Here is a 25,509-nt window from a genome sequence, read left to right as displayed (position 1 = left end):
TTGATGGTTAAATTAGCCTCATGAAAATGTTGTTGGTAAAAGGTTACAGAAATGAATAAGAGATCTAACAAAGCAGCATATTAAAACCATTTATCATTATAAGTTAAAAAGGCATTCTGATTATTTAAGTTAACTTGGATAAAGGATAGAGAACTAGATAAAATTAATAATTAAAACCTAAATGGCATGATTAGCTTTCCCTTTTGATAAAGAAGGGACAAAACTTATGCAGTATTTACTTAAATTGATCTCTTGAAAGAAACTGAGGGCAATAGAATCATACCTGATCATAGCGTTTATGAGCTTTTAAAAAATTGCATCTAGCCCTGGCCAGGTGGCTTAGTTGGTTGGAGCACCATCCCATACACCAAAATATTGTGGATTTGATCCCCGGTCAGGACACACATGGGAGACCACCAATCAATATTTCTCTCTTACATGGATGTTTCTCTCTCTCTCTCTCTCTCTTTCACATTCTTTCTCTCTAAAATCGATAAAAACATATCCTCTGTTGAGGATTTGAAAAATGACAGTTCTATTGTATATAAACTAGATTACCTGAATAACTTGTGTTTCCTTCAGACATAGTTCAATAATCCTTCCCCCATTACTTTATTTTGGATTGTTGAAGCCTAGAATTTAGCCGTTTTTCTGTTGAGATTCAGTGTTTGTTTTTAGCTGAGTGGCCTCTATGTACATTACAGAAGTCTTTGCCATCTTTGTGAAATTTATATCTGTGAATTTGACCTGTATTTTTCTTTTACATACAGAATTTTTTATGCTTTCATGGTCTAAATTATTTATAGCTTTCTCTGGGTTAAAATGATTACTTCCCCACTAAAACCACAAAGAGCTTTTCCAAAAGGGACGGTGAATCAGTTTCTGATGAGTTTGTCAACCCTGATTAAGCACTTTGTATCTGTGAATTTGGGAGCAAAATAAATGTTTTGTCCTCTTTTCCATTCTTAACAGAAACCAAGAACTGAAAGAACTTGGTGAACTTTCTCCGCACTGGGACAATCTACGGAAAAATGTCCTTACTCACTGTGATCAAATGGTGAATATGTACCAAGACATTCTGACTGAGCTCAGCAAGGAAACAGGTGTGGAAGCAAGAACTTACATTTTCAACCTGAGTTACACTTCATGTATGAGGGTAGATTATGTGAAAACAATAATAAACATTGTTATGAACATAAAAGGGCCAAGATTTTTTAAAAAGCACCATTTATTTCTAATGCTTTTATCTTGGGATGAAAAATAACAAAAAAAAAAGCACTCGTGGTGTTATTATAAGCATAAGTAAGAGTTAAAAACTTAAATTTCTGAGAAGAAAAGCAAATTATACAACTACATTTTTCTTTCAGAAGCTTTTGTAACAGTTTTCTATGCTGACTTTTCTTTTTAGCATGTGTACACACACACACTTATTATTTATTTACTGATACTATTGTACTTTTTCCCACCTAGGGTCCTCTTTCAAATCAAGCAGCAGCAAAGGAGAGAAAACATTAGAATTTGTTCCAATAAATCTACATCTGCAGAGAATGCACGTACACAGCCCTCAGCTGAAAGGTAATATATAGTATTTTTTTTTCAAAATGGGCAAAGCATATTACTGTGTTTCTTTAAAATCTCTACTATTGGCAGAATTTGCAATTTGAATATGTAAAGATGAAGATAAGACCATTGAAGCTGATAACAGCCCCGAATACTACAAAAGGGGCTATTATCATTTGGTTGTGTTTCTGAGCAATGTGTTGCTTGTGCTTCATCTCAGTTGATTTACAGGTGAATATGCAAAATAAATATTAACTTCCTTAAGTCATATCTGGGATGGCTAATAGCTAGCAATTGGGCTGTTGTCTGAATTAGAAAAAAAAGGAAAAACAAGACTTGTTCACAGTATTCCTGTGTTGAGAAACCAAAGCCCAAGCCTGGGCTCACTTGAGGTCTCTCGGTCTCAGTGGGCCTCTCCCCGGAATCACTGCCTCCCCTGTGAGAAGGCAGTTTGTTAGATAGAAGGTCATCAAGTATCCTGATGTACTCAGCTGCAAGAAACACTTCCCAAGGAAAAATGTATAGGCTTTCATATATATACACCTGAATAGTATTCAGAGTGAACAATAAGGCATTGTATTCATTGCCATTCTACATGATTCCTTACCATTTGTCAACAATATATATTTTATAATATTCTTCTCACCTCACATTTTCTTTAACTTACTGCTATATCAGTTTTATGTATATTTGGGGTGACTATCTGCCCCTATTTAGCAAAGTCCCATATTATGCCTGTTGTTCCAGCCCTCTGCCTCCTTCCCTCCCTAAGTCTCTCTGTTTGAATGATAAATGCTAGTACCCATCTCCCTAGGGACCCTGAAGTTGCTTCAGGTCATCAAATCATCCATAATAAGTGTGTCACACATGTAAACAAACACACACAGATCCATCTGGAGCTGAATTCTACCTCCAGAATTCTATTGTGCAGGTATTCTCACAATATATAGGTTAGAAGTTTTAAAACGTTAAAATGAAATCTCTATTCTGCTTTAGAATCATCTGAAGTTTTATAATGAGAAAAATTAAACATTTTTCTAAACTTAGGAATACTGATTCTATATGTACAACCAGCTACTATGCCAGTTCCAGTATAGTTATAAGCACCATTCTGATATATGATTTTATTACCTTTGATAACACTTACTAACCATCTGAAATTTTAACTTAAGTCCTTCTAACCAGGAATTAATGTGAAATGAAAGAACTGGTAAAATGAAAGAACTAATAAAAGTTAGATGGGTTTGCCCAAAGGATTTATAGGAACTTTTGATTACTGAGTCAGTAGTTTGAACATAACATGCAATGGTTTTTTTTTTTTAAGGAAATCATCAAAACCAGAGTATCAACAAGTAATAAAGAAGCTAAAGGACTTAAAAGCTATCTGACCACCAACATAATTTTTTTCTAATGGCCAGTAGGAAGAGACTTTTATGATACTGTAAAAGACATATATTTTGGAGTGAAATGGAATAGAATTGCAGCTTCACCAGGTTTTATATAGGACCTTAAGCCCGTTAGTTAATCTTTCTAATCTTCATTGTCCTCTGTGTGGTTTGGTGACCTGGGGCACGTGACACACCTAGAATGAACAGTCAGAGGGTCTGTGACTCGTGGCTGCTGCTCCCACTGGAAGAAAATAGATCTATTGGTTTTATCATGGCTGTTAAAATGATCAGTTAAGAGGCAATGAAATCTAAGCAAGTAGCCAGAATCGGAGGCAAGATGATTTAGAGAGGCATTTGGGAAGAATTATCACATGCAAGTCCCTAGCGACTGATAGAAAGAAGACAAGGAAGGAAGGGATGGCCTGGGGTGACTGCCATGGATGGATGATGAAGTATCGTCACACCAAATGGTTTGTCGGGGCCGAATCGATGGGGACTGATTTTTAAATACGCATTCAAATGTTTGGTGGTGATGCTTAAAACACTTCCACCAAAAAATTATTATTTTATCTAAGTGAACTTTTCCATCATATTTATTTCTTGAAAATGACAGAACCTTTTACATGATGCTTTTTCCCCCATAAGAGACTATCTGGAAAATAGACTGGCATGAGCCAAGGCATAAATACAATGCCTTTAGTTTCTGTTTTTCCAACCTGGAAGGAAACCGGAAACTAAAAGAAAAGAAGTTTAGAAAGACAAATGGCGTTTGTTCTGGTTAGTCTGGTCTGGAATGTGTGCCAGTTTGCTAGGGCCGCCGTAACACAGCCCCATCGGTAGGGTGGCTTAAACAACAGAAAAGGGTCGGTTCATGTCCTTGAAGTCAGAAGTCAGAAATCAAGGCGTCTGCAGAACACAGCTCCCTCTGGAACATGTAGGCCAATCTTTCTTGCCTCATCCGAGCTCCTTTTTTTTCTTGCTTGCTTTCTTTCTTGTTTTTTTCCCCCTGGCAATCTTTGGTTTTCTTTGATTTTTTGATGCATCGCACTGATCCTCCGTCTTCACATGGTGTTTCCCTGTGTGTCTTCATATCATCTCTGTGTGTGTCTGTCCCTGTGTCCAAATTCCCCCTGAGAGGACACCAGTTACATTAGAGTAGGACTCACCCTAACAGCTGCATTTTAACTTCATTTCATCTGTGAAGACCCTATTTCCAAATAAGGTCAGGTTCTAAGATGTCTTTCTTTGGGGATGCAATTTAACCTGTAACAGGATATATGAAGGACTTTTTATTTGTGATTAAAAAATCAAGCAGTAGGGAAGAAAGCAAGAACTAAGGTACAGCTCACAGACTAGAGGATTTTTGACATAGTAGTTTTCAGAAAGACCGACTCTTCCCTTTGAAGTCCTAAAGAGAAAACATGGGAAAAGATGAGATACCTTAACAGCCAAGAATTAATGTGAAGGCGTTGAATTCTATTGCATACTATAATTAGAATATATTATGTATATATTGCATGTATGTAATATGTATAACATTAAATAATGTATGTGTCTTAAAATTTTTTTGTAGTTTTATAGTAAGTTTAAAAGTTATTTGCAGTTGGAATTCAGATAAAGTAGGTGCTCTATAGACCAAATCATCACTATATGTTAGAGTAGATATTGAAAATGACTGAATTCCTAGGGCCTTACCACTTACTTCTTTGTCTTACACCAACTGAATAACCCCCTTGAGCTTTGCTTTACTTATTTGCAAAATAAAACACTTTAAAGTTGTAGATGGTGGTCAATCAAGTTTTCTGCTTGCTTATATAATATACATTTAGCAGATTTTGAATTGCAGTTAAATCTATTTAAGGTCCACTGTTACTGCTTTAAATGTTTAGCTGAATTACAGACAACATTTTACAAGGTAATGATGCAAGTAAGATTGGCCAAGCCCAGGTATTTTACTGGTGAGTTATTTGGATATAGCCTACATTTATTTTCATTATTACCATTAGTAAACTACATCTACTCACCTTTGATTAGTGTGCCTGCTCTATTTGGAGAGGCAGCTTTATAAACAGTAGCAGGCAGATTTACCAAATACGAGACTAATGTCTAGCTCTTAATACAAGTAACTGAGCAGAACTAATGTTGCCATGTCTCATAGTGACAAATGAAATAGCCTCCATTTAACTTTGGGTGCCCCCAGACCCATGAAGTTAATTTTCCATCCTTATTCATTACTTAAATTAAATGCAACAAACAGAATACCTACTACAATAGAGATTGTATACAGCAATGACAACAATAACAAAAACAAAATCCTGAAATTGAAAAAAAATTTCTTTCTCCAATATGCCTCAGTAAATTTTATTTTCTTTTTTTTTTTTAATTTTATTTATTTATCTTTAGAGGGGAAGGGGGGGGGGGAGAGTATAATTATGTTGCTTTCTATCCACTGAGTAACAGCAGGGCAGTAAATTTTATTTTCTTGGAAAAGCAGGTGTGAATAGTATAAAATATGGACTCTTGTGATATTATTATATATTTAAATTATATTATGTATTAAAGATAAATAATAGCATATTATAGTACATAGCAAAGAAATAAAAAAGGAAGAAAAGAAGAAAAAGGAAGAACCTACTAAATGACATCCCAAAGCTGTAGTTGGAATTGGGCAGGACATCACCAGAACTGCCAGTGTGACTGTGGGAGAGGCAGCGGCCCCTCTGGCTCTTAGACTTCTAATCCCTGCATTGATGGGGGTGGGGTGGTGGTGGTGATGAATGACAGGAGCTGTTTGGAGCTCCCTCGCTTGCGCATTTTGAGGTTTGGGTGTATCGCCTCATCAGTGAAGCATAATTACCTGTAGATGTGTTTCATAAGGATGCCACATTTCTTGGACTATTTTGAAACAGATTTCCCTTAAAAATCCCTGTGGTCTTGTGATTCATGTCAAAGTCATTTTGTGAGCCATTCTGGAGTCAGGGATTATTCTTAAATTGTTCTTTGAAATGAGATCAGTGTGTCTACTTTTTTTTATTAGCACTATTTTTATAGTTGTAGGAATTTTAAAGAGATCTTCTGGGAAAAATAGACTTATTATCTCATTTCTATTATTAAATGGATTTTAAAAGGCTATGAGGCAGTCCTGTTATTAAATTTCAAATCAACTTAGTATCTTTAGCTTGATGAGACTCAACTTGAATTTTTCTTCCCTATTATAATGCACACTATGCCATTTTCACAAAGCCAAGGGCAATTTTTGAGGTATAAAATATAAAAGAAAGAAGATGCACAGGTTATATTTTATATGAGAGGGAAAAAAGGACCTTTAACATTTTTTGCTTAAATTTCCTGTAAAATTACATGCCCACCTAGATTTTTAAAATTGTTTTTTAGTACCCAAAGTCAGAAAGCTTTTATTATACCCAGTTAAGGACTATTCATATTACAAAGATGCCTAATTTAAAGAGTGGGATAAAATGGAGAAGTTTTGTAAATGAGACAAATATTACTAATCAGATTATCATAGAATTTTGTTTCTTATGGATGATTTTTTATGTGTTTGCTCTCTGCTAATGGATGTTAGCAGAGAAACGTCAATGGATGTTAATTCTAACTAAATTTAAAGGAGCATGTCTGCTCCAGCCAAGAACAAACATAGTACTTCATATATCATTCTTCATTAACTAAGAAACCTGGAAATAAATGCCATGGTGCACAAAGAACTACCTACTGTTTTCATAATAGTTAATAGCAAGTGAAATTCAGTGGTGAAGGGGCCAAAACAGATAGCTTGGTGCAGTGACATAGATAACTGCTAACCAGCAAATAACAATTGCAAAATATTAAGATTTACTGGAGTCTTGTTATTCAGTTGTAGGAGTACCTTATATATTTCGGAACAGAACCACTTATCAGATATATGGTTTGCAGTATTTTCTCCTATTTTGTATGTTGCTTTTTTATATTCTTCTTTCCTTATCAGAAGCTTTTCAGTTTGATATAGTCCCAGTTCCCTTTTTTCTTCTGCTACTTGTGCTTTTAGTGTGATATCTGCGAAATCATTGTTAAGACCAATATTCTGAAACATTTTCCCTCTATTTTTTCTAGGAGTTTTACAGTTTTAGGTCTTTGGTTGAAGGCTCTAATTTGTTTCGGGTTGATTTTTGTGCATGAAGGGTCTAATTTGAATTGTTTGCATGTAGGTAATCATAAGCTCTCCTTGTTCTTTTACTGAATATATTTCATGGAGGGATTTATGATTGTCTTATTCCCGTCGAGATGTGTATATTCCAGATTCCAGTACTGCTTTTTCTAGATAGTGAGCTTAAACTTTTTATTCTTCAGTGAAGAATAGTAATTCCCTAAATAATCTAAAGACAAATTAGACAAACTGAATTTAGCCTCAACTATTTATTTATTTGTTTGTTCATAATTAATGAGTACCTATAGTATGCGTGATGTTGAGACATTTGAATGTCCTTCTAATCTGTGACGTATATGAGAGAGACTGAGTGCCGGACCCCATGGGAGAAGCCGTCCACACTGTGGAGGCAGGGAAGCCGACATGGAAGAGGCAGTAGTGACCCGACATGAAGTGAGGAAGGTTAGAATTACAGTAAAGAGAGTTTACAGTGATAAGAGAGAACACAGTCTGGGGAGCAGAGTTGTTGGAACACATCAGATAAAACGTTAAGGGAAAGAAAGTAATTTAAAATGATCTTGAGATCTCGAGAATTTTGATCTGGAAGGCTGAAGGGAATGTGACCTCTGTACTGGTCTCAGGAAACCAGGGAGGAAAGGCAGGTTGGAAGAGTTAGAACAAGTTAAACCTAATAGCTGGCTGACGTTCAGAGGTGTGCATAAAGCAGTCAGCCATTGGATTATCTAAGAGTGAAGAGGTCACAAGTAGCCAGAAATGGAGATTTTATAGGCTTTAGTACAAATGTAGTGTTAAAACCTTCAAAGGGATGAGTTCATGAATAGAACGTAGAATGGAAATAAGTAAAAGTCAAAACTTTGGATAGGAAAGAGCTTGTTCATAACGTTGGAAGTGTTTTAGTATAGGTGGATTCAAGAAACACACACTCCTTCATTTAGATTTAAAAATAAATAAACAGCTCTTTACTGTGAGTGGAGTGTGTTTGAACAGCTTGCTTCTCGTGCTTTACCTGTCACTTCAGAGTTTCTTGGCTCCTTCCCAGATCACTGGGATCCCGCGATGAGTGAGGCAGGTGGAGGAAGAGAAGGCTGCTGTGCCTAGAGAGCAGTTTTGGAAATTGCGGAAACTCACAGATTACCGTGAAGCTAATACACTTACGTTCAGGGCCCTTCCGGTGCCTGGCCTCATACCATACCTCCCAATGGGCCCTGGCAGCATGTGTGTGGTCACATGTGTTTGAAAATTTTGCAGAATTAAGAAATGTGAACCTCCATTGATTAAGAATGCTTTCTCTTTCCACTCACATTCACTCCTCCCTTCTTGCTGGGTGGGGTGGAAAGGCAAGAAACTTTTTGGGTCCAGCGAGTCTACGGTTTATTTTTTTTAACCATTGAGTTAGGTATGCCTTTTGTTTGGGCTTCATGGGACGTGTGTATGCAGCTTGTAGTTAGTTCCGCGTGCAGTTGGTAATGGCTGGTCGCCCGGGTTTCAGCAGAAGTGCAGTATGGTTCATTACAGCACTATGATGACTCTCCCTTCTGCATTTAGTTCCAATGAACATGGGAACTGATTGTGTTCCGAAGAGTGATCTAAGCATCACTTTCTTTTCCAGACTGAAAGGTTATGGAAACGTAAGCACAAGTTCAGATATCACCTTCCTTTGCTTAATTGGTGGGATGACTTCATACAGAAACAATATTCATAATAATACTGAATGCTTATCACTTTTCACTAGTTTCAACTCCAGTTTCTAGCTGAGGCAGCTGCGACCTGGCGAGGTTAAGTAAGTGTCCCAACGCCACAGCACTTCCAGGTGGCAGAGCTGGGATCCAGAGCCAAGGACCAGGTGACAGTCACTAAAACCACTGACTGTCCGTTCTGGAGGCAGAGGTCTGAAGACCTTGAGTATAGAGTCTCAGGGACTTTAGACCAAAGTCTAAAGTTTAGACTAAAGTCTAAAACTTTAGACTAAAGTTTTGGGACTTTACCTCCCAAAGCAGGTAACTTCTCAAGGCCCTTGGGTTTCTGAGCAGATACACGAAGGTGGACTAAAATTCAGAGTTGCTAACTTTGGGGTGGTCTCATGACCATCTGAGAAAGCTGTGACCCATTTCTGGGAAGTAAAACAGCGGCAGTTATAAAATTTATGTATATTAATGGACATCTGAAACCCATTTCTTAGGCCTCGGTTAAAATTCTCTGGACAAAAGAAACCTTTAAATTTCACAGAAGTCTAATATTCTTTTTTTAAAAGATTTAAAAAAATTTATTTATTTTTAGAGGGAAAAGGAAGGAGAGAGGGAGAGAAACATCAGTGTATGGTTGCCTTTCATGCCTCCCCTGCTGGGAACTGGCCTGCAGCCCAGGCACGTGCCCTGACTGGGAATCGAACTGCAATACTCTGGTTCACAGGCCCACACTCAATCCACTGAGCTACACCAGCCAGGGCTAGAGGTCTAATATTCTGTTACTTTGAGATAACCTGGCTTCTACTTCATTGGCGATGTTTTAAAAAGGCAAAAGATTACCACTCCAGTAATCTATTTAGTGACTGTTCAGTATTTGCCTTATTGTCGGATTGATTTGGGTTGTATTGTTTTTTGTGACCTTGCATTTTGAAGACATTTTTTAGTAAGAAAAATATCACAGGTGCATGTGCTCGAACCACTATGGAAAAGTCATGGTGTTTACATGAAGCTAATAAAATAATTTACACTTTCCCTGTAAATGAGATCTGAAAAACAGCCAATGTATCAATACCAAAATCAATCTGAGAAGGATCTACTACGAAATTAGGTTTCTCAGTAAAATGCAGTTTAACAAGAAGAATTCACTCAGGCTTCCTTCTTATGGGAATATTTTTCATTAGAATATAAAAATGATGGTGTGTTTTGAAGCCCAAAACTTAATATGTATCAAACTTGGTGGCTTTTAAGATCAAAGAATTGAGGTTCAATTTTAAATATATGAATATTTTGTTAAAAAAACAAAGTATCTTGCTGGAAAATAGATCAAGAGACATTTTGTGTACTCTTTCCCTGTCATCTAAGGAAATTGCAGAAGCATGCATTAATATTGAGTAAGATTTAGTATACACAGGCAGGAACCCCTCTATATAGATTTTTAAAAAATGCACTAGTAGTGTTCTGGCCTTGAACCAAAATGCTTCTTTTCTCTGTAAATTTAGCTTGTAAGATTCATTATTGTTGAATTTCAATATGATTGCAAGTTAAGTGATGCAAAACTCAATAAAGTAAAATACACAAAAGGCCAATTAGCATGTTATCTCAGTAAGTACACAGAAGAATGAGAGAACATACTGTTCTACACAGTAGCATATAATTAAGATGTAGTCATAAATCAAGGAAATATTATAACTTGTTTAGGTGCACAGGTGGCTTTTAGAAAGATGGATTAGCTCCTCTTGCCCCCTTGAGATGCGAGTTCAGAGTTATTTCTGCAAAATTAAACAGAATAACACCTCAAACTTCTGACAGTGTGTATGCTCCTGTGCAAACAGCGTGCGGGAGAGAAATGTTTGCAAAATGTCCATCTCCTTGTCCATTCCTGTTCCAGATGCTCTCTACGATGTTATCACCGTGGGAGCCCCAGCTGCCCATTTTCAGGGATTTAAGAATGGCGGTCTTCGGAAACTACTCCACAGATTTGAAACAGAAAGGAGAAAGTAAGTGACGACGAGATGCACGAATGATGTTATCTTCCCTTTGGGGAAGTTTATACACTTTCTTCTCCATTTAGAATAAAGAAGCGTGGTCCGTCACAATGAATAGTTCTTATATCTCAACCTATTTAGTAACTTAAAGTTGCTGGATTCCCAAAACAAAAACACTGGAGCAGAATTTAAATTAGAATAAACGCTTGAATATGTGGCTTATTGAGTAGTGCTCTGCAGGCAGGAAATTTTTGTGTAAACAAAGCTACAAGAAATAGATTGTTTTCTAGGATCCACTGTTGCTCATTCAATGGAATGATGTTCAGGTAGAGATGTAGCTGAAAACATAGTCCCGTGTAACTACACAGCCAGACACCGAAGGCGGATCATGAGTCCTGATTTCTGACTCTCGCATTGTGGGTGATTTCCGCTGTGGTCTGAGGCAGGGCACATAATTGTGCCATTTGAAAAAAGAGACATCCATACAGAACACTATTAGTTAAATAATGAGATTAAAAGGGAAAAATATTCAATTCCTTAGGGAAAAAGGTATGGTACAAAACCTGAAGTATTACTACTGTTGTTATAATATACTTTGTCAATTTTTTGTTTCTCTGACTACTTTGAAACACTGCATCAGTAGTTCATTAAGTTTACCTTATAACATCCTCTAGCTCTGACTGCACTTCTGTAAACCATCAGGGTGTTACCCTGATGTGAACAGTAACTTATTTCCAAGTAGTCACTCTTTTTAGAATAAGAGCCTGAATTTTGAAAGGTAGGGGGAAATAGTATCTGTCATCATGGTTGATTTACTGATAGTATCTGGAAAATTTACCTGAGTAGCAAAACCAGAACCTTCCTTTCCCCCCAGTTTTATCATATTTACCACACAATACGTTTATTATTAGGTGTATAATGTTCTGATTTCTCTGGGTTTGGCTTTTTGTTTTTGGTGAGGAGCGTACATAGTTCAGTGGAATTGTGTTACAGGTGTGGATGAGAGCAACCATCACAAAGAACTGTTCCAACGCCACAGAGAAACTCCTTCAGGTCATTCCTTCTGCTGCAGAAACTAGTTTTGTCACTTCATCATTCTAACAGGGAGAGGAAAGCAGAATTCCAGCCAGGGGCTTCAGGGGGAGAAGCCCCATGAATTAAGGAAGTCAGTTTGGTTATAGACCCCGTGGGGGAAGGATGCCATCTCTTTAGTCAAATAGGAATGGGAGTGGAATGCAGGTTCCTGCCATGGTTTCTACCGGGAATGGTGCTTCTCATTGACCCCCTGCTGTGCCAGCCTTCAAGTGGAGGGGGAGAGACAATGCTATTTTTGTGATGTTCACCCCCCCCCCAGAATAGACAGGTATGGGTAAAAGTTCCCTTTGTGTCCGGCCACCCTTTTACTCGTCCTTTGTTTTTTCTTGGGTTCTATTTTTAGGTGGCATTGGGCTGCACTAGGGACTTCTCTAATACCCTTGGGATAGGTGGTGGACAGAAAAATAAATAAATAAACCTATAACTCACTCCCCTGTCATTCCCTAACTCCTGAGGCTCCCAGCCAACCCTCCTCCTTTGCTCCCGGAGTCTTCTGATAAATGACTGAGATGTTTTCACTCGAGTAATTTTTGTGATTAGCAGGAGAAGTAAAATAGATTGTATTTACTCCATCTTGTCTAGAACTGGACATCTCTACCTTGAGAATAATTTATTAGTCTTTCTCACTCCAATTTTAAAGTGTACAACATAATTAGAGGGCTGAACCATCCGCAGGTCTGCTTGAACACACAGCGTTGGTCCGCGAGCCACAGAACCGTCCATATTATTTCATTCGGTTTCACTGTGTGCTACTGGTGCAGACAAGCGCCGAGTTGTGTGGTTCGACTCTGAATAACGTATTTTGTTTTAAATACCTTCATGAATACCTGAATTCTTCAGTATCCCTCACTTCTCACTGGAATGTTCACATGCATATAAACACACACAGCTGTTGCACTGAATTTAAAATAAGAGAAACGTGTCTGCTACTTGTAAACACTGACTTGCTTTAGGTTGTTTGTGTGTTATTTATCCTATTGCTTTATTGATAAATGCAATGAAATTTTTTAAAAAGTCGAACAGATAACTTGGTGTAGATCTTAAAAGAGCTCTCCCCAGTACTGTGGTGGGGGACGAACACATCTTTCAAGGCAGGTGACCTTGGGAACAGCCACTGTCCCAGTGAGAGCTGACTTGGGAAAGGCGGTAGGCCTAAAGTAACATCACACAGCGCAAGCTGTTTTTCTGCAGGTTTTCTCAGCCGCAGACATTGCATTTGCTAGTGAAGAGCAATCATGGAGAGGAAGTGAATGTGACTCTATGAAATGAGTGAGTTCCACTTACACATATATGTGGTAGTGCAGAAAATTACATTAAGTAAAGAAAATTTTCTTTACCTCTCTTTTTTCTTTTGCTATCCCCCCGAAAAGTCTTTCAGTACAGTTTTTTTAGGGGAAACTACCATAGCCATTTGACTTCTGCACCTTCATTTATCTTTTCTCTGCTAAGACAATGAAATACTGTCACCTGAGTACAGTCACTGATGTGCCAATTCCTCAGGGATCTATTGTTTGATGAACATATTGACCACATCGTGAAAAGGATTTTAGCATGAAAAAGGCCTTATCTGCTTGTGGTATTCCCATAATGTACTTCCTGTCTCATAAAAACTTATTTTAAAAGCTACGGGGTCATTCATTAGGCAGATTGGCTTGTTTAAAGCACAGATATCTGGGTACATTACTCTCCTGCTCAGAAACCTTCGTGGAGGCTGGTCTCATCCACTGGGCCTTCAAAGCCTCTGTGGACTCACCCCGCTGGCTTCCTACTTCCATCATTCTTCTCCCTAAAGCTGCTCGTTAAAGGCTCTAAAACTGTTTCCTTAATGGACTTCACACCTTCCCACCTCTTCCCTCTTCCTCACTCTGTTCTCTTTTACTAGAAATGGTTCCATTCTCATCTCCACTCTATTTGCATTTATTTCTGTCAAAATTATATACGCAGTCCCATTCAAAATTCTATACGATTGATCCTAATGTTTTACCCCCCTCCATGATGCCCTCCTGAGTTCTCAAGTTGATTTGACTCTGTGTCCTAATATTTTATTTTGATTTCCCTTGTAGTGTTACTAGGTCACAGTTATGGTGTGTTAGATTTGTCTTTACTCGATAATTTCATAACACTTTGTGATGTTTTGAGTAAAAGGTGATGCTGTCTTGAATTGTGGGTCTTCTGAGGTGCCCCACAGGCTACTTAGCGTACATTCGTTCCATAGATCAAGTTCAACAGGCATTGGAATTCACCTGTGAATCAGGCATAGTCTCATCTCTGATTTAAAGTGCCGAAAATTCCAGTGAGAAATAAGGTTTTACAAATAATCATAATACAACAGATCAATAGAGACAGTGAGGATTTTTCAACCTCGGCTGCACCATGGAATCACCTTCGGGGCTTTGAAAACATTTCGTGTATGCCGTGATATCACCCGAGTCAGATTAGGGGCAAGTCCTGGAAATGGAGCCCAGGCATCGGTGTGTTGTAAAAGCTTCCCCGGTGCATCTAACGTGTAGCTAGGGTTACGACAGATGGAAGTGAATAGTTCAGGGAGAAGACAGATGAAGGGGGTGGAGAATAGAGAGGAGAATAGTGACGCAGATGAGGTGAACTTGAGAGATGTATCAAACCTCAATTGGCATGTATCAGAAGCAAAGAAATCTACGTAAGGGAATATTTGTTGAAATGCAGAAAAGTATCATAACCCTCTCAACACAAAATTTTGTTTAATGAATTCCAAACTCATTCAACAGTTGCAAAATGGAATGGAAAATGAGAGGAAAGCTATAAGAATTTTGATCTGTGTACATTTGGATCGAGTAATATCCAAACAAATAAAAGCGAGCATATTATAGAGATTTTCATGCTATAAACATGAGATTTTTCTAAGAGAACAAAACTGTAATCACACACATATTTTTTAAAGACCAGGATATTTGTAACCTATGAGTGTCCTGTCACATCAAACATCTACACATCCTGGAGGCAGTGATTCACCACTTGTTTTCCTGCTTTGATCATTTCTGATTTCAGCAGGAACTTCAGATTCAGCCAGAATTTTCACTCAGTAGGACCATGACCTGAAGGCGTAGTTCTTTCATGAAGATGAAAAGACACCTCATGAAAACCAAGAGCCTTTGTACAGAAAAACAAAGCCAGTGAGGGACGTTGTTAACTCCTTTTTGAGAGTATTCATTCCCTGTGATCTGCCTGTCCATCTGGAATGAACTCAGAGGGAAGCCCCTGCAAAGAATCCTAATGGCACACAGGCCATGTGCCTACCTTGAACGTGTACCCTTGCTTGTCCACCTCCCCCTCCATCTGTTCCAGACGATCATAATCAACCTTTACCACCCCACAGCTTCAAATGGAAGAAAGAAAGTAATCATCTGGAAAAGTCATAAGGAACATGAACTAAAATTTTACTAATAGAAATATTGTAGGCTCTCCTTGAACCTACAACAACCTGAGTCTATACTATAATTGGGGGGAATTTTCTGAAGGGAAGTGAAACAGAGATTCAAAGAGTTAAACAAAGCAGACTTACCTTTTATGAGATCTATGGCTACTTCACCACATGGCAAAAACTCTGAGGAACAGTTTCCTCACTACTGTAAGGAGAACTAGAGTAGATATTTCCTCATTCTCTGTTATAAACAGGAGACTTCTTAGAAGAAAGGGAAAAATACTGCATTCAGGTTGCTCTCTGTAGCCTAAGGTGTAGCCAGCATCCAGTAAACCAGAAATGAGAGAACTGGATGCACGATCTTTGAAATATATTCTTCTGATAGAATCACTGACCACTGCTTAATGTAGGGGAAATAAAACAACTGAACCCTTTTTGTCAGTAGTATAGAGCTGAGGCCTCTAAGCAGAACTATAGCAGAATTTTTCCAGCCCTCCCCTTCTCTACTCTCTCCAGTAACGTGTGAGCAAACTATGCAGTTGTTGCCAAAGTATTTGCTTGAAGGCTCTTCTAGCCTGGTCTCTTGTCAGAAATTTGGCAGAGTTGTTTAGTCTGACATCTTGTCATATGTCTTTGAAGCAGAAATATTTCTATCATTCAATAATGTATTTTTAACAAGAACTTTCTATTGATAATTTTCCAATTTTGCAAATATGCTTATTGGAAAATGTAAAAAGGCCAAAAGAAGGAGATTAAAACCACCCATATTCTTCTTTCTCAACAATGCATTTACTGGCAACATATGGGTGCCCTCTTTTCTCATTTGTTTTTCCACTTACAATCTATGTTTTTATTTTTTGTTATAAATTTAAAATTTCCAAATGGCTTAAAATGACTAATTCTTCAAAGTGTACAAAGTTGAGCAAAAATGGGTTTACAGTTGTTTGTGTGGAAAATAATACAATAATTAATACACAATAATGTAAGAATAAACTCTGTGTTTTGTGTACTCACAACCATGAACCTACTTTTGCTTCAGCCTGTATAAATTGAATGCTCTCCATTTAAAAATAAGTGTTTGCAGTTCTTTGGAAGTCATTCCCAATACACCAAAATTTGTGTACAAAAATATCAGTCTTATAGGTTATAGCTAAAATTCATGTCCTATTCATTTTCAAATGCATTTTCTTCTCTTTAAAAAAACCTTTTATAACAAAAAGTATGATGCAGACCCAATGGAAATGGGAATAAGCATGAATAAAATCCCAGCATTCCTTTCATTTTCCTTTTGAACTATATCCAGTAGCCGACAATACATCATTTTCAAGGAGATGGAAATTTAAATCTTTGTGTAGAGCACAACTTGATTCCTTGGGGGTATATTCTTTTCTTTCTTTGAGTCAGTCCCCCCCTCAGCCACTCTTAGCTCTCAATTCAGTTCATATTCGAGCAAATAGGCAGCTAGGTCTGCCAATACTGGGTACCGGGCTGGTATTCCCTAGATGTACTTCCCTTCAGGCAGCTCCCTGTGCACATCAGATCTTCCAGAATTAATGGGCTTTATCTCACACATCTATAACCTGGAGTATGGAGATGATAGAATTTTTCAATGAAATAGTCATGTTCAGGCTCGGGCGTACTGTGCCAGCTAAATAATGGGACTCAAAGTATTGAACTCAATGTGCTCCACAGGAATGGAAGGATTTTTGCTGAGTTGCATATGATCCTAAATGAGTTTGTAATGCAGCTTGCTCCTTCCTTCTCATTTTAACTACACAAGTAAAATGTGCTTGTAGCACACAAATTCAAAGAATAAAGAAGCATGGGATGTGAAAAGCCTGCCTTTTCATGCTCTCTTCCCAGAATAAAGCAATTGGAGCAGCTTAATGCATGTCTCTATGCATTTTCTTGTAGGCATCCAAGTATTTGAGATTTCAGCATTTAGAAGTCAAGTTCACCAATTCAGGTCGTGGGAATGTAATGTTCTTGATTTTTCTGTAACTGAGTTTAATTTTCCTGGCCCCTGATCTGGGGCAGGGCAGAAACTTTCATCACAGATAATTAGTAGACTCTACTTTCTCTGTGAACTAAATCCTGGCTTGAGCACTTACAGACTTTGTGACCTTAGTCAAATTACCTCCACTCTCTGTACTTTTGTTTCCTCATTCATAGCATGAAAAAATATTTCTTCACTTACAGGGTTGTTCTGAAAATTTGATGACTTCACATTCAGCAAAAAATTTATAATGCTGCCTAGCATATAATGAGGGCTTAATAATTGTAGCTATTCTATATGCAAAAGACGAACAAGAATATTTCCACTAAAAATGTCTGAAGAATGTCTCATGTCAATATATGTAGATGTATTGCTTTCCAAAAGCTAAGTAGGTTTGTATGGATTGAATGTAGAATAATTATCTACCCAATACAAACAATGTTGCTGATCATTTCCACCATTTCTAATTTTTGTTATAACCACTGTGTTTGCATGGTACACTCTTATTCTCAAAATTTCTCTCAAAATTTATGAGGGTTTCTTTTATATAAATTCTTAAAAGTAGAATTGCTTGGTTGAGGTTGTTGAATTTTAGAGGTGCTGCCGTATTAACATCCCCCCAAAACTTTGTATCTTTGTGCATAAGAGGCACACTTGCCAGGTCTCCTGAGCACAGTTCTTTAGATGGCGTCTCTGTGTTAAGCCCAGGTGTGGCTCATGCGGTCCAGACATCTATTTATAGCCAAGTAGCAGACAGCCTCTCATTAATGGTGTCATTCAAGCTCTTCCAAGTCAACAGAGGGAGTCATCACTCACCCCTTACCCTCAGCCTTCTCTTGAGGATACCTTTTATCAATAAAAGTCACCAACAGGCACCTAGATGTTCAATGTACACGTAGCTAGCAATTCTTGATTCCTTTTCTTCCCTTGCTTTCATTCCTCCCTCCCCCCAATCTTCCCCCCAAAATCAGTTCTATCAGTTCTACTTTCTTATTTCTCAGGAAGCCATTCATTTCAACAATGAATTATGCCTTCGGATAAACCTAACTCATAGAATCACCCATCTTTTCAATGTCTACCTGAAAATCTCTTCATCAGGCTGGCTCTCCTCTAGTCCATTTTTCTCACCTTGATTGGAGCAATATTTCTAGAATGCAAATACAATCTAGTGACTTCATGATTTCAAACTTTTTCTAGCCACCTCGCGCCTGGAGTATAAAGTCTAAGGTGCATAATATATGCATGGGTGCCCCGACCCTTCTTTTTTCTCCAGCTTCTTCTCACATCACCTTCTGTTGTGAACCTAACAGAACTTCCTCATTTTCAGTTCTGCCTACATTTTCGTCTCTGGCTCCTTGGCTAGACCATGTCTGCTTTCTAACTGTCTGCCTTCCCCTTTAGATTGTGTGTGCTCTGAGGGGAGGGGTGTCTGTCTGGTGAACCCCAGTATCCCCAGGAACTGCTCTGATAAGTGTTTGTTAAACAAATACAAGGGAGTGAATGAAAGAAGTAAAAAGATTGCCTGTCCTACGGCCATCTCCTCTCTGCCTGAGGAGATGGATGTGACTGGACTTTGTACCAAGCACAGGGAATGACTTTGGAATTAAAAAACGGAAACATGGACGCAACTGTGGGAAGTGTCTCATAGGGTTTAAAAACAGCCATTTGTCAAGAACTAGCATGTTAGTGTTCACTTGAACCTCAGGAGGAAGGGAAAGTATACTTTTATGTGTTCTGAAAAGAGAAAGGTGATGATTTTTATAAAAATAGCCAATCTAAATATGAATAGGTACAATGGTTTGAGGAACTATTTTCTGTAAATCAGGAGTTGCATTTCTCCTTCATCTTAAAGTAGGAAAGATTTTAAACCATGACACGGTCATGTCTCCTGAACTGGTAGGGCCTTAATCCAAGAAAGAAAGCTGTGCTCAGTTTAAACATTGAGTGACTGCCAGACTGCGTTACAGCTATTAGCTTAGATATTTTAATATCCATCATTCCAAAGGCAGCAAACAACAAGAAAAAAGTTATCTACAAATAAATGTCCAGAAAATTTTAAAATACTGTATATTTTTAGTATAGATGCTAAGTGTAGAGTATCTCATTGTTTGCAAGATTATAGTAAAGGTACTAACTTAAAAAAATGTACCTATGGGATCTATGTCATGGAAAAATTGTACAATTGTCTCATGTAACGTGAGAAAAAGTGACCCTGTTGCAAAATCTTTGTTAGAAGGGAGCATGCCTGAACAATTTCCGTGTCCTCTTCCCTGTCACATGGCTTGTGGTAGCAAGTAGTGGTGGCAGTGAACCTGTGGAGAGGAAAGATGGCTTGGCCTGAGGTGGTGTCAGCATAGACGGATCGAAAGAGATTGGCGATGAGATATTTAGGAGGGCTTGGCAGTTGCGTTTGGATTGTGCGTGTGTCTTGAGTGGGAGGTAAAATTCCAGAGGTACCGAGACTCCCAGCCAGGTCTGTGCAGTGTGTCGGAGTGTGGCAGTGCCATTCGCCGCGCCTGGGCTCAGAAACGCCAGGGAGACAGCAGCTCAGAGAGCGATGAGGAGAAAGCAGAAGAGAAAGAGAGAGAGGGTCTGAGGCTGGGAAGGAGAGAGGGGCCAAACCTGAGGAAACTTGTTTGCTATACCAAGTCCTGGTAGTTCATCCTTTAGGCTATTGCGACTCATTGACAGGTTTTTGTCTGAGGATTAGCATGATCAGATTTTCATTTTTAAAAAAGATTTTATTTGCTATTTTTAGAGAGAAGGAAAGGGAGGGCATAAAGAGTGGGAGGGTTGCCTCTTGCATGCCCCTAACCAGGGACCTGGCCCACAGCCCAGGCATGTGCCCTGACCTGGAATTGAGCCAGCGACCTTTTGGCTTCCAGGAGGACAGCCACCCCACTGAGCCACACCATCAGGACAGATTTGCATTTTGAGTGACCGTGTGTAGAGAACCTAAGAAGGGTAAACAATTAGGCCGTCATAACAGTGATGGTGAGAGGAAATAGTGACTACTGAGTTCAATATTTTTAGGAAACTTTATAGGAATTAAATCCAGCTGGATGGGGTCTTGAGGGAGGCCTGGCAGGGCTGAAGGAGTCTCAGGTTTCTGTTTTCTGTAACTGACTAAATGTCAAGTCCACTGGGAAAAGGAGTACAGGTCATAAATCATTTGTTTTCATTGCTTGGTCAATACAGCCAGTTGTCTGTGTCAATATGAGAAGAAGTTTTGGGAAACAAGAAAATCATTTTGATGATTCTGTGGTATTTTTCTCAATAAAGAATGTTCTAAATGTTGGAAATAATGTGGAATCTCTATTGATAAGAATACTGAGGTCCAGAAATGGAATCACCCATACGGATAATGACAGAACCAGAGATGGAAAGTTGTACTTCACTCCCCTCTCAAGTGCTTCCACACTAACTCATCCTGCCACAAAGAGTAGGTATTCAACCCAGAACCCATGTTCTTCATAAATGGACCATGTTAGTTCTATGGAATAATGTTAGTTACAGATGACCTTTCCAGGAATTGGTTTTGTCATCTACCAGATAGAAATTTTCAAAACTCACCCCATTCCATTGCTCTGGGGCTTTTAAAAGACTATAATTTAAAAGTAAATCACTTTATGTATCCTATTAAGAAAAATGTGAATCGATATGATGATTTGCACCCGGGTCTGCTACTAATTTAGTCTGCCTAAAATTGCTGCGTCCAGTAGTCAGTAAAAATATTTCTAGGACTTCAGCCTTATTTATAGCCCTCCCAAATACAACTCAGGGAAACCATTTGTTTCGGGATATACCAACAATAAAATAATAAAAGAAAAACAGTAAAATTTTCAAAGATGTTTATTGCTTCTATTCATAATAGTAAACTATTAGAAACAACTTGAATGAATAGATAAGCAAAATATTCTACATCGCTAAAGTAGAACTCTCTGTAGTCATTTTGGTTTGCATGTGGGTTATGAACTATGTAGGGATGGACACAAAAATGTGCCTGAAAGAATACATGAAATTAAACGTACACAGAGGAAATCAACCTAAACATATTGGTGACTGTTTCTGAAAGGATAATATGCTTGCTAGTGTGGAAACTAGATACTGTTGTACTTAAATTGGCGTGCTATGTAATCTGCTCCTACTTTGGGGACTGTTTTTTGCTCATTCTCTTCCAGAACTCCATTCAGCTTCTCAGGTATGAAGGGAACCCATTTACCATGAATGACATTTATGCAAAATAAAACCTCCCTAGAGAATCGTCCTAGAGAATCTAAGGATACAAAGTGAACCTAGAAGAAGGGAGACTGCTAGACACTGCGTTAAGAGACTTCTCGACAGGTCCCCCCATTCTTCACTGTGAGAGATTATAGGATACAAACTAGAGTAAATCAGTTATTCTTCTCCAGAAAGCTTCCTTGCGGTTAGTTACTATGATTTTATTTCTATTTGCACACACACGCACATGCACATGCAAAGGATTCTGTGTGTCATATCATTCGAACAGTTTACTATAATGTAGAATCATTTTCCACTAGAGCATTTCAAGTATAAAGAAGAAATTAAATGTCAAGAAGGTGAAAAGAGAAAGAATAATATGTTTTCAAAAGAAAAAAGGGTAATATGTTTATTTTTGAGTGGGACAGATGGATATGCGCGAAGTCGTATTTCTTTTAGGATAGTTTTGTTTTTCATCTCCTTTTCACCTAGTTGTAGACTGAGAGAAATGGCTCTGTAAAACCCTTTTGCCCCTCCCAGCCAATATGGGAAGTAGGTTACATGGAAAAAATTTCCGACTGCAAACGCCTAGAAAAGGTGGATGCATATGACATCCTTTTACACTACTTTTATTTTATTTTATTTGCATTTTTAATTGCTGTTCAGATACAGTGGTCTCCATTTTCCTGCTACTACTTTTAAACCTCTGTCTGAGCTGGGAGCGTAAGGAGCTATAGTGCTGAGTGGTTACTACGCAAGCCCCACATCTACAGCTGCCCTGAAGGATAAATATGCACACAAGAGTGTAGAGCCTGAGGCTGGCAAGGTCCTGGGGGATCGTGATGAGGCAAACAGGTCTCTCCCTTTCTCCTGCTCTGCCAGAATCCCCATCTATGGCCTGTAGAGGAACAGTGTCCTTATGTTCACCCCCTGCTTACCTTGCTGGCTGCCGCTGGCCTTTCACTTCCCTCAGTGCATGGACAACACAGCCGCTGGGAGCTATTTGTTGAGAGCAATTTACTTGTGAGATGATCTTCAAATTCTTATTTTAGTTAAAGCTGTGTTGTAATATAGAGCTTTGTTTGAATAAGATGAGTGCTTTAAAAATTACATATTATTTTACTATTCATTGGCTGTTTCTACCATTATGTTACTAAAGAAAAGATGTTTCCTGTGTTAGTGTTCATATTATAACTTTTCCAAATGTAAAATGGGTCACTGCCATGTCCATGATATTGTAAAACGTAATGAAGGGTCAGGCGTGTAATAATAAAGACCTGGTTTTGAACCCTGGTTCTTCCGTCTATGCCATCCAGGCCAGGTTGCTCAATCCACCAGACTTCAATGGCCATATGTGTATCATGGGATAAAATCTGTTCTTCAGAGATTAATCCCTGAAAATAATTTAGCGTAGTGCCAGGTCTGTGGTACATACCCAATATGTATTAGCTATTAAAATGTGAGAAAGGAAAGAGAGAGCTAGAGAAAGATTGATTCGCATTATTAGTCTTAATTCTACAGTATAAATGACTGGCTTTATTAGCGACCCTTCAAAAAACATTATCAGATTTAACAGGAAAAAATAAAATGACTCCCTCATTATACCTTCTGTTTTTCTGTATTCCCATCCCAGAATCATAATCACCAGCACTGTAATATCCTAGGCTGAGAACATTCACTTTTATTTTTCACCAGCCTTATTGAGGTGTAATTGACAAATAAAAATTTCATATATTCAGGTTCTATAACTTGATATTTTATACATGCACACATTGTGAAATAATCAAGTTAATTAAGCTTTCTTTGTTTTTGTGGTGAGAACCCTTAAGATGTACCCTCTTAGCCAATTGTAAGCACACAATGCAGCATTATGAACTATAGCCACCACGTCACACATCAGTTCCCCAGAACTGACACATCTGCATAACTCAAACTTTGTCCCCCTTAGCCAACATCTCCCTGTTTTTCTCCCTTCACCCTCTGGCAACCACCGACCCATTCTGTGCCTTGGTAGTGAGGTAATTTGTATGCCGTACCCTTGACCTACTTTAAGTGTACAATCCAACGATTTTTCATAAATTGATAGAGCCATGCAGTTCTCATCACAATCCAGTTTTACGGCATTTCCATCACCCCAGAAGGGGAACATTTGTTTCTGCGATGTATCTGGAAATGGTTTCTCTTGTTCCCCTTACTTTACTCTATACTTTGATTAGGCACATGAATGGACAGTCCAGGATGGAGTTGGGAAATATTTTACAGGGAGCAATTGGAAGACCTGGCTTGCGTGTTCCTCCATCACATTTTCCTACGGGAGTGAGCATGAAAATAATAGTCCCCGGACCAGGAGAAATGGAACTGACCAGCCCCTTGGATGTTGGCAAAGGAAATCAGGGCAAGTGGATTTGGGCATAAAGCAGGAATAGGCAATGGAAGTGAAAATACATGAGGCTGTGTTTATTTAAAGGTCACATAACTGTGCCTGGGAAACTTTTCGGGGGTAAGGACAGGGCTAAAGAAAGGATGTAAATATAGACAAGCAGTCTCATTGGTCAAGAAACTGCAGATGAGGGTTTACAGTCGAAAACGTGAGGCAGGAGGAGCCCCTGCAGTCGGAGCCAATAGGCAAATTCCCCTGGAGGGCAAAGTGAACTGAAATGAATTTTAGGTTTTCCCCTCTTAATGGCACCACTTGTCACAGAGCTAAAAAGTGGCTGAATCAAGCCGTGTTCAAAAATGCTGATTCTAAGTCAACATGAAACCAATATTTTTTAAATGAGTAGTTTCAAAGATAAACATCAATTTAGGCTTAGAACATGTAACTCATTTACTTACATGAGTGGAATCCATAGGATGTAAACAAAACAAATGCTTTATTCCTCCAGTGCTTATTTTAAACAAACAAACAATAAATAAATATATAAAATTAGGAAGGATGTTTGGGGAAAAGCACAAAGATTAGGGTGTTGTTCTTACAGTTGTTTTTTCTTCCACAAGTTCCTGAAGCACATTGCTAAACCCTGTGAGGCCAGGGACTAATGTAATTTCCACACGAGAAACAACTCCACTGTATTTAAGCTTCTCTGCTATGCTGTACAGAACCTGATCCATTTCTATGCGCTTATAGTCCCAAATGTGTCCAAATTGAATGACCCCTGGGTCTTCTTCAGAAAGGTTGGCCTGATCCACCAGCCAGCTGCCATGCAAGCGCGGGACCTTGTAGGACATGCCCCTCAACTGGCCTCTCGGCCAACACAGGGCCTCCCGTGGTTCCAGGGCGCATCAGGGGGCTTTTCTTTGTAACTGGAGTTCAGGAGAAAGGTCTAGGTTAGACATGTGACTTTGGGGATCATTAGCACAACTGAGGGATTTAAACCACAAGATTAAATGAGACTATTTAGGAAGGACACCAGATTTAAAAAAGAAGAAGGGATGAAAAAGGAAAGAGTTCCAAGGGCTGAGCCCTGGAGCAAGCCAACCCATACGGGCTCAAGGAGACCAGCAAAAAGTGCCTGCAGTGCAGTACAGACGCCGGACGGAACACAGTCTTTGTTATCATTGTATTTTGGTGGCAATCAGAGTACATGAATGTGAATGTTATTTCACTGTGTGCTTTATTTTTCTTTATATCTCCACACTATGACACCCCAGTAACAACAGACACACACATGGAGGTGAGTAAGGGTGTGTGTATTCTAATTAAGTGATATTAAAGAAGTAAATAAATCTAAATGAAATTAAAATGTATGTATTCACATATATACACAGCAATTGTTTCACCAGTGGAAAATGATTATAAAACCAATTTCAATTTTCCATTATCTAGGCTTTGCTATATTATTTACACCCTATAAAATATTTTGTTCTTCTGGTTTTCTTCTGATTGATAGTTAATTCAAGTGTTTGCATTCAGTTTAAATTTCAGACCACTATAAAACAGAGTTCAGCTATATTCTTTTTATCTCAATAATTAAATTATACTCATAACTTTCCATTTAAGAAGCTATAACTGTTAAA

At 38.4% G+C, this 25,509-nt stretch overlaps 1 protein-coding gene across 5 annotated transcripts in view; it reads left to right on the top strand.

Moving 5' to 3' along the window:
- The window catches only part of INPP4B (inositol polyphosphate-4-phosphatase type II B), a 515,731-nt gene that overhangs the window by 392,831 nt on the left and 97,391 nt on the right, over window positions 1-25,509 (top strand). For all 5 annotated transcript variants that reach the window (XM_037126042.2, XM_053658182.1, XM_053658183.1 and 2 more), the window contains 3 exons: window positions 973-1,103; window positions 1,471-1,575; window positions 10,684-10,792. In XM_037126042.2, coding sequence (XP_036981937.2) covers window positions 973-1,103; window positions 1,471-1,575; window positions 10,684-10,792 — 345 coding nt within the window. The remainder of the gene's footprint in view (window positions 1-972; window positions 1,104-1,470; window positions 1,576-10,683; window positions 10,793-25,509) is intronic.

The sequence above is a fragment of the Artibeus jamaicensis genome, unplaced genomic scaffold (assembly GCF_021234435.1).
Source record: "Artibeus jamaicensis isolate MK-2021 breed Jamaican fruit bat unplaced genomic scaffold, CSHL_Jam_final scaffold_537, whole genome shotgun sequence".
NCBI lineage: Eukaryota > Metazoa > Chordata > Mammalia > Chiroptera > Phyllostomidae > Artibeus > Artibeus jamaicensis.
The sequence above is the reverse complement of the archived record's forward strand: the minus strand, read 5'-3'. Positions and strand labels throughout refer to the sequence as shown.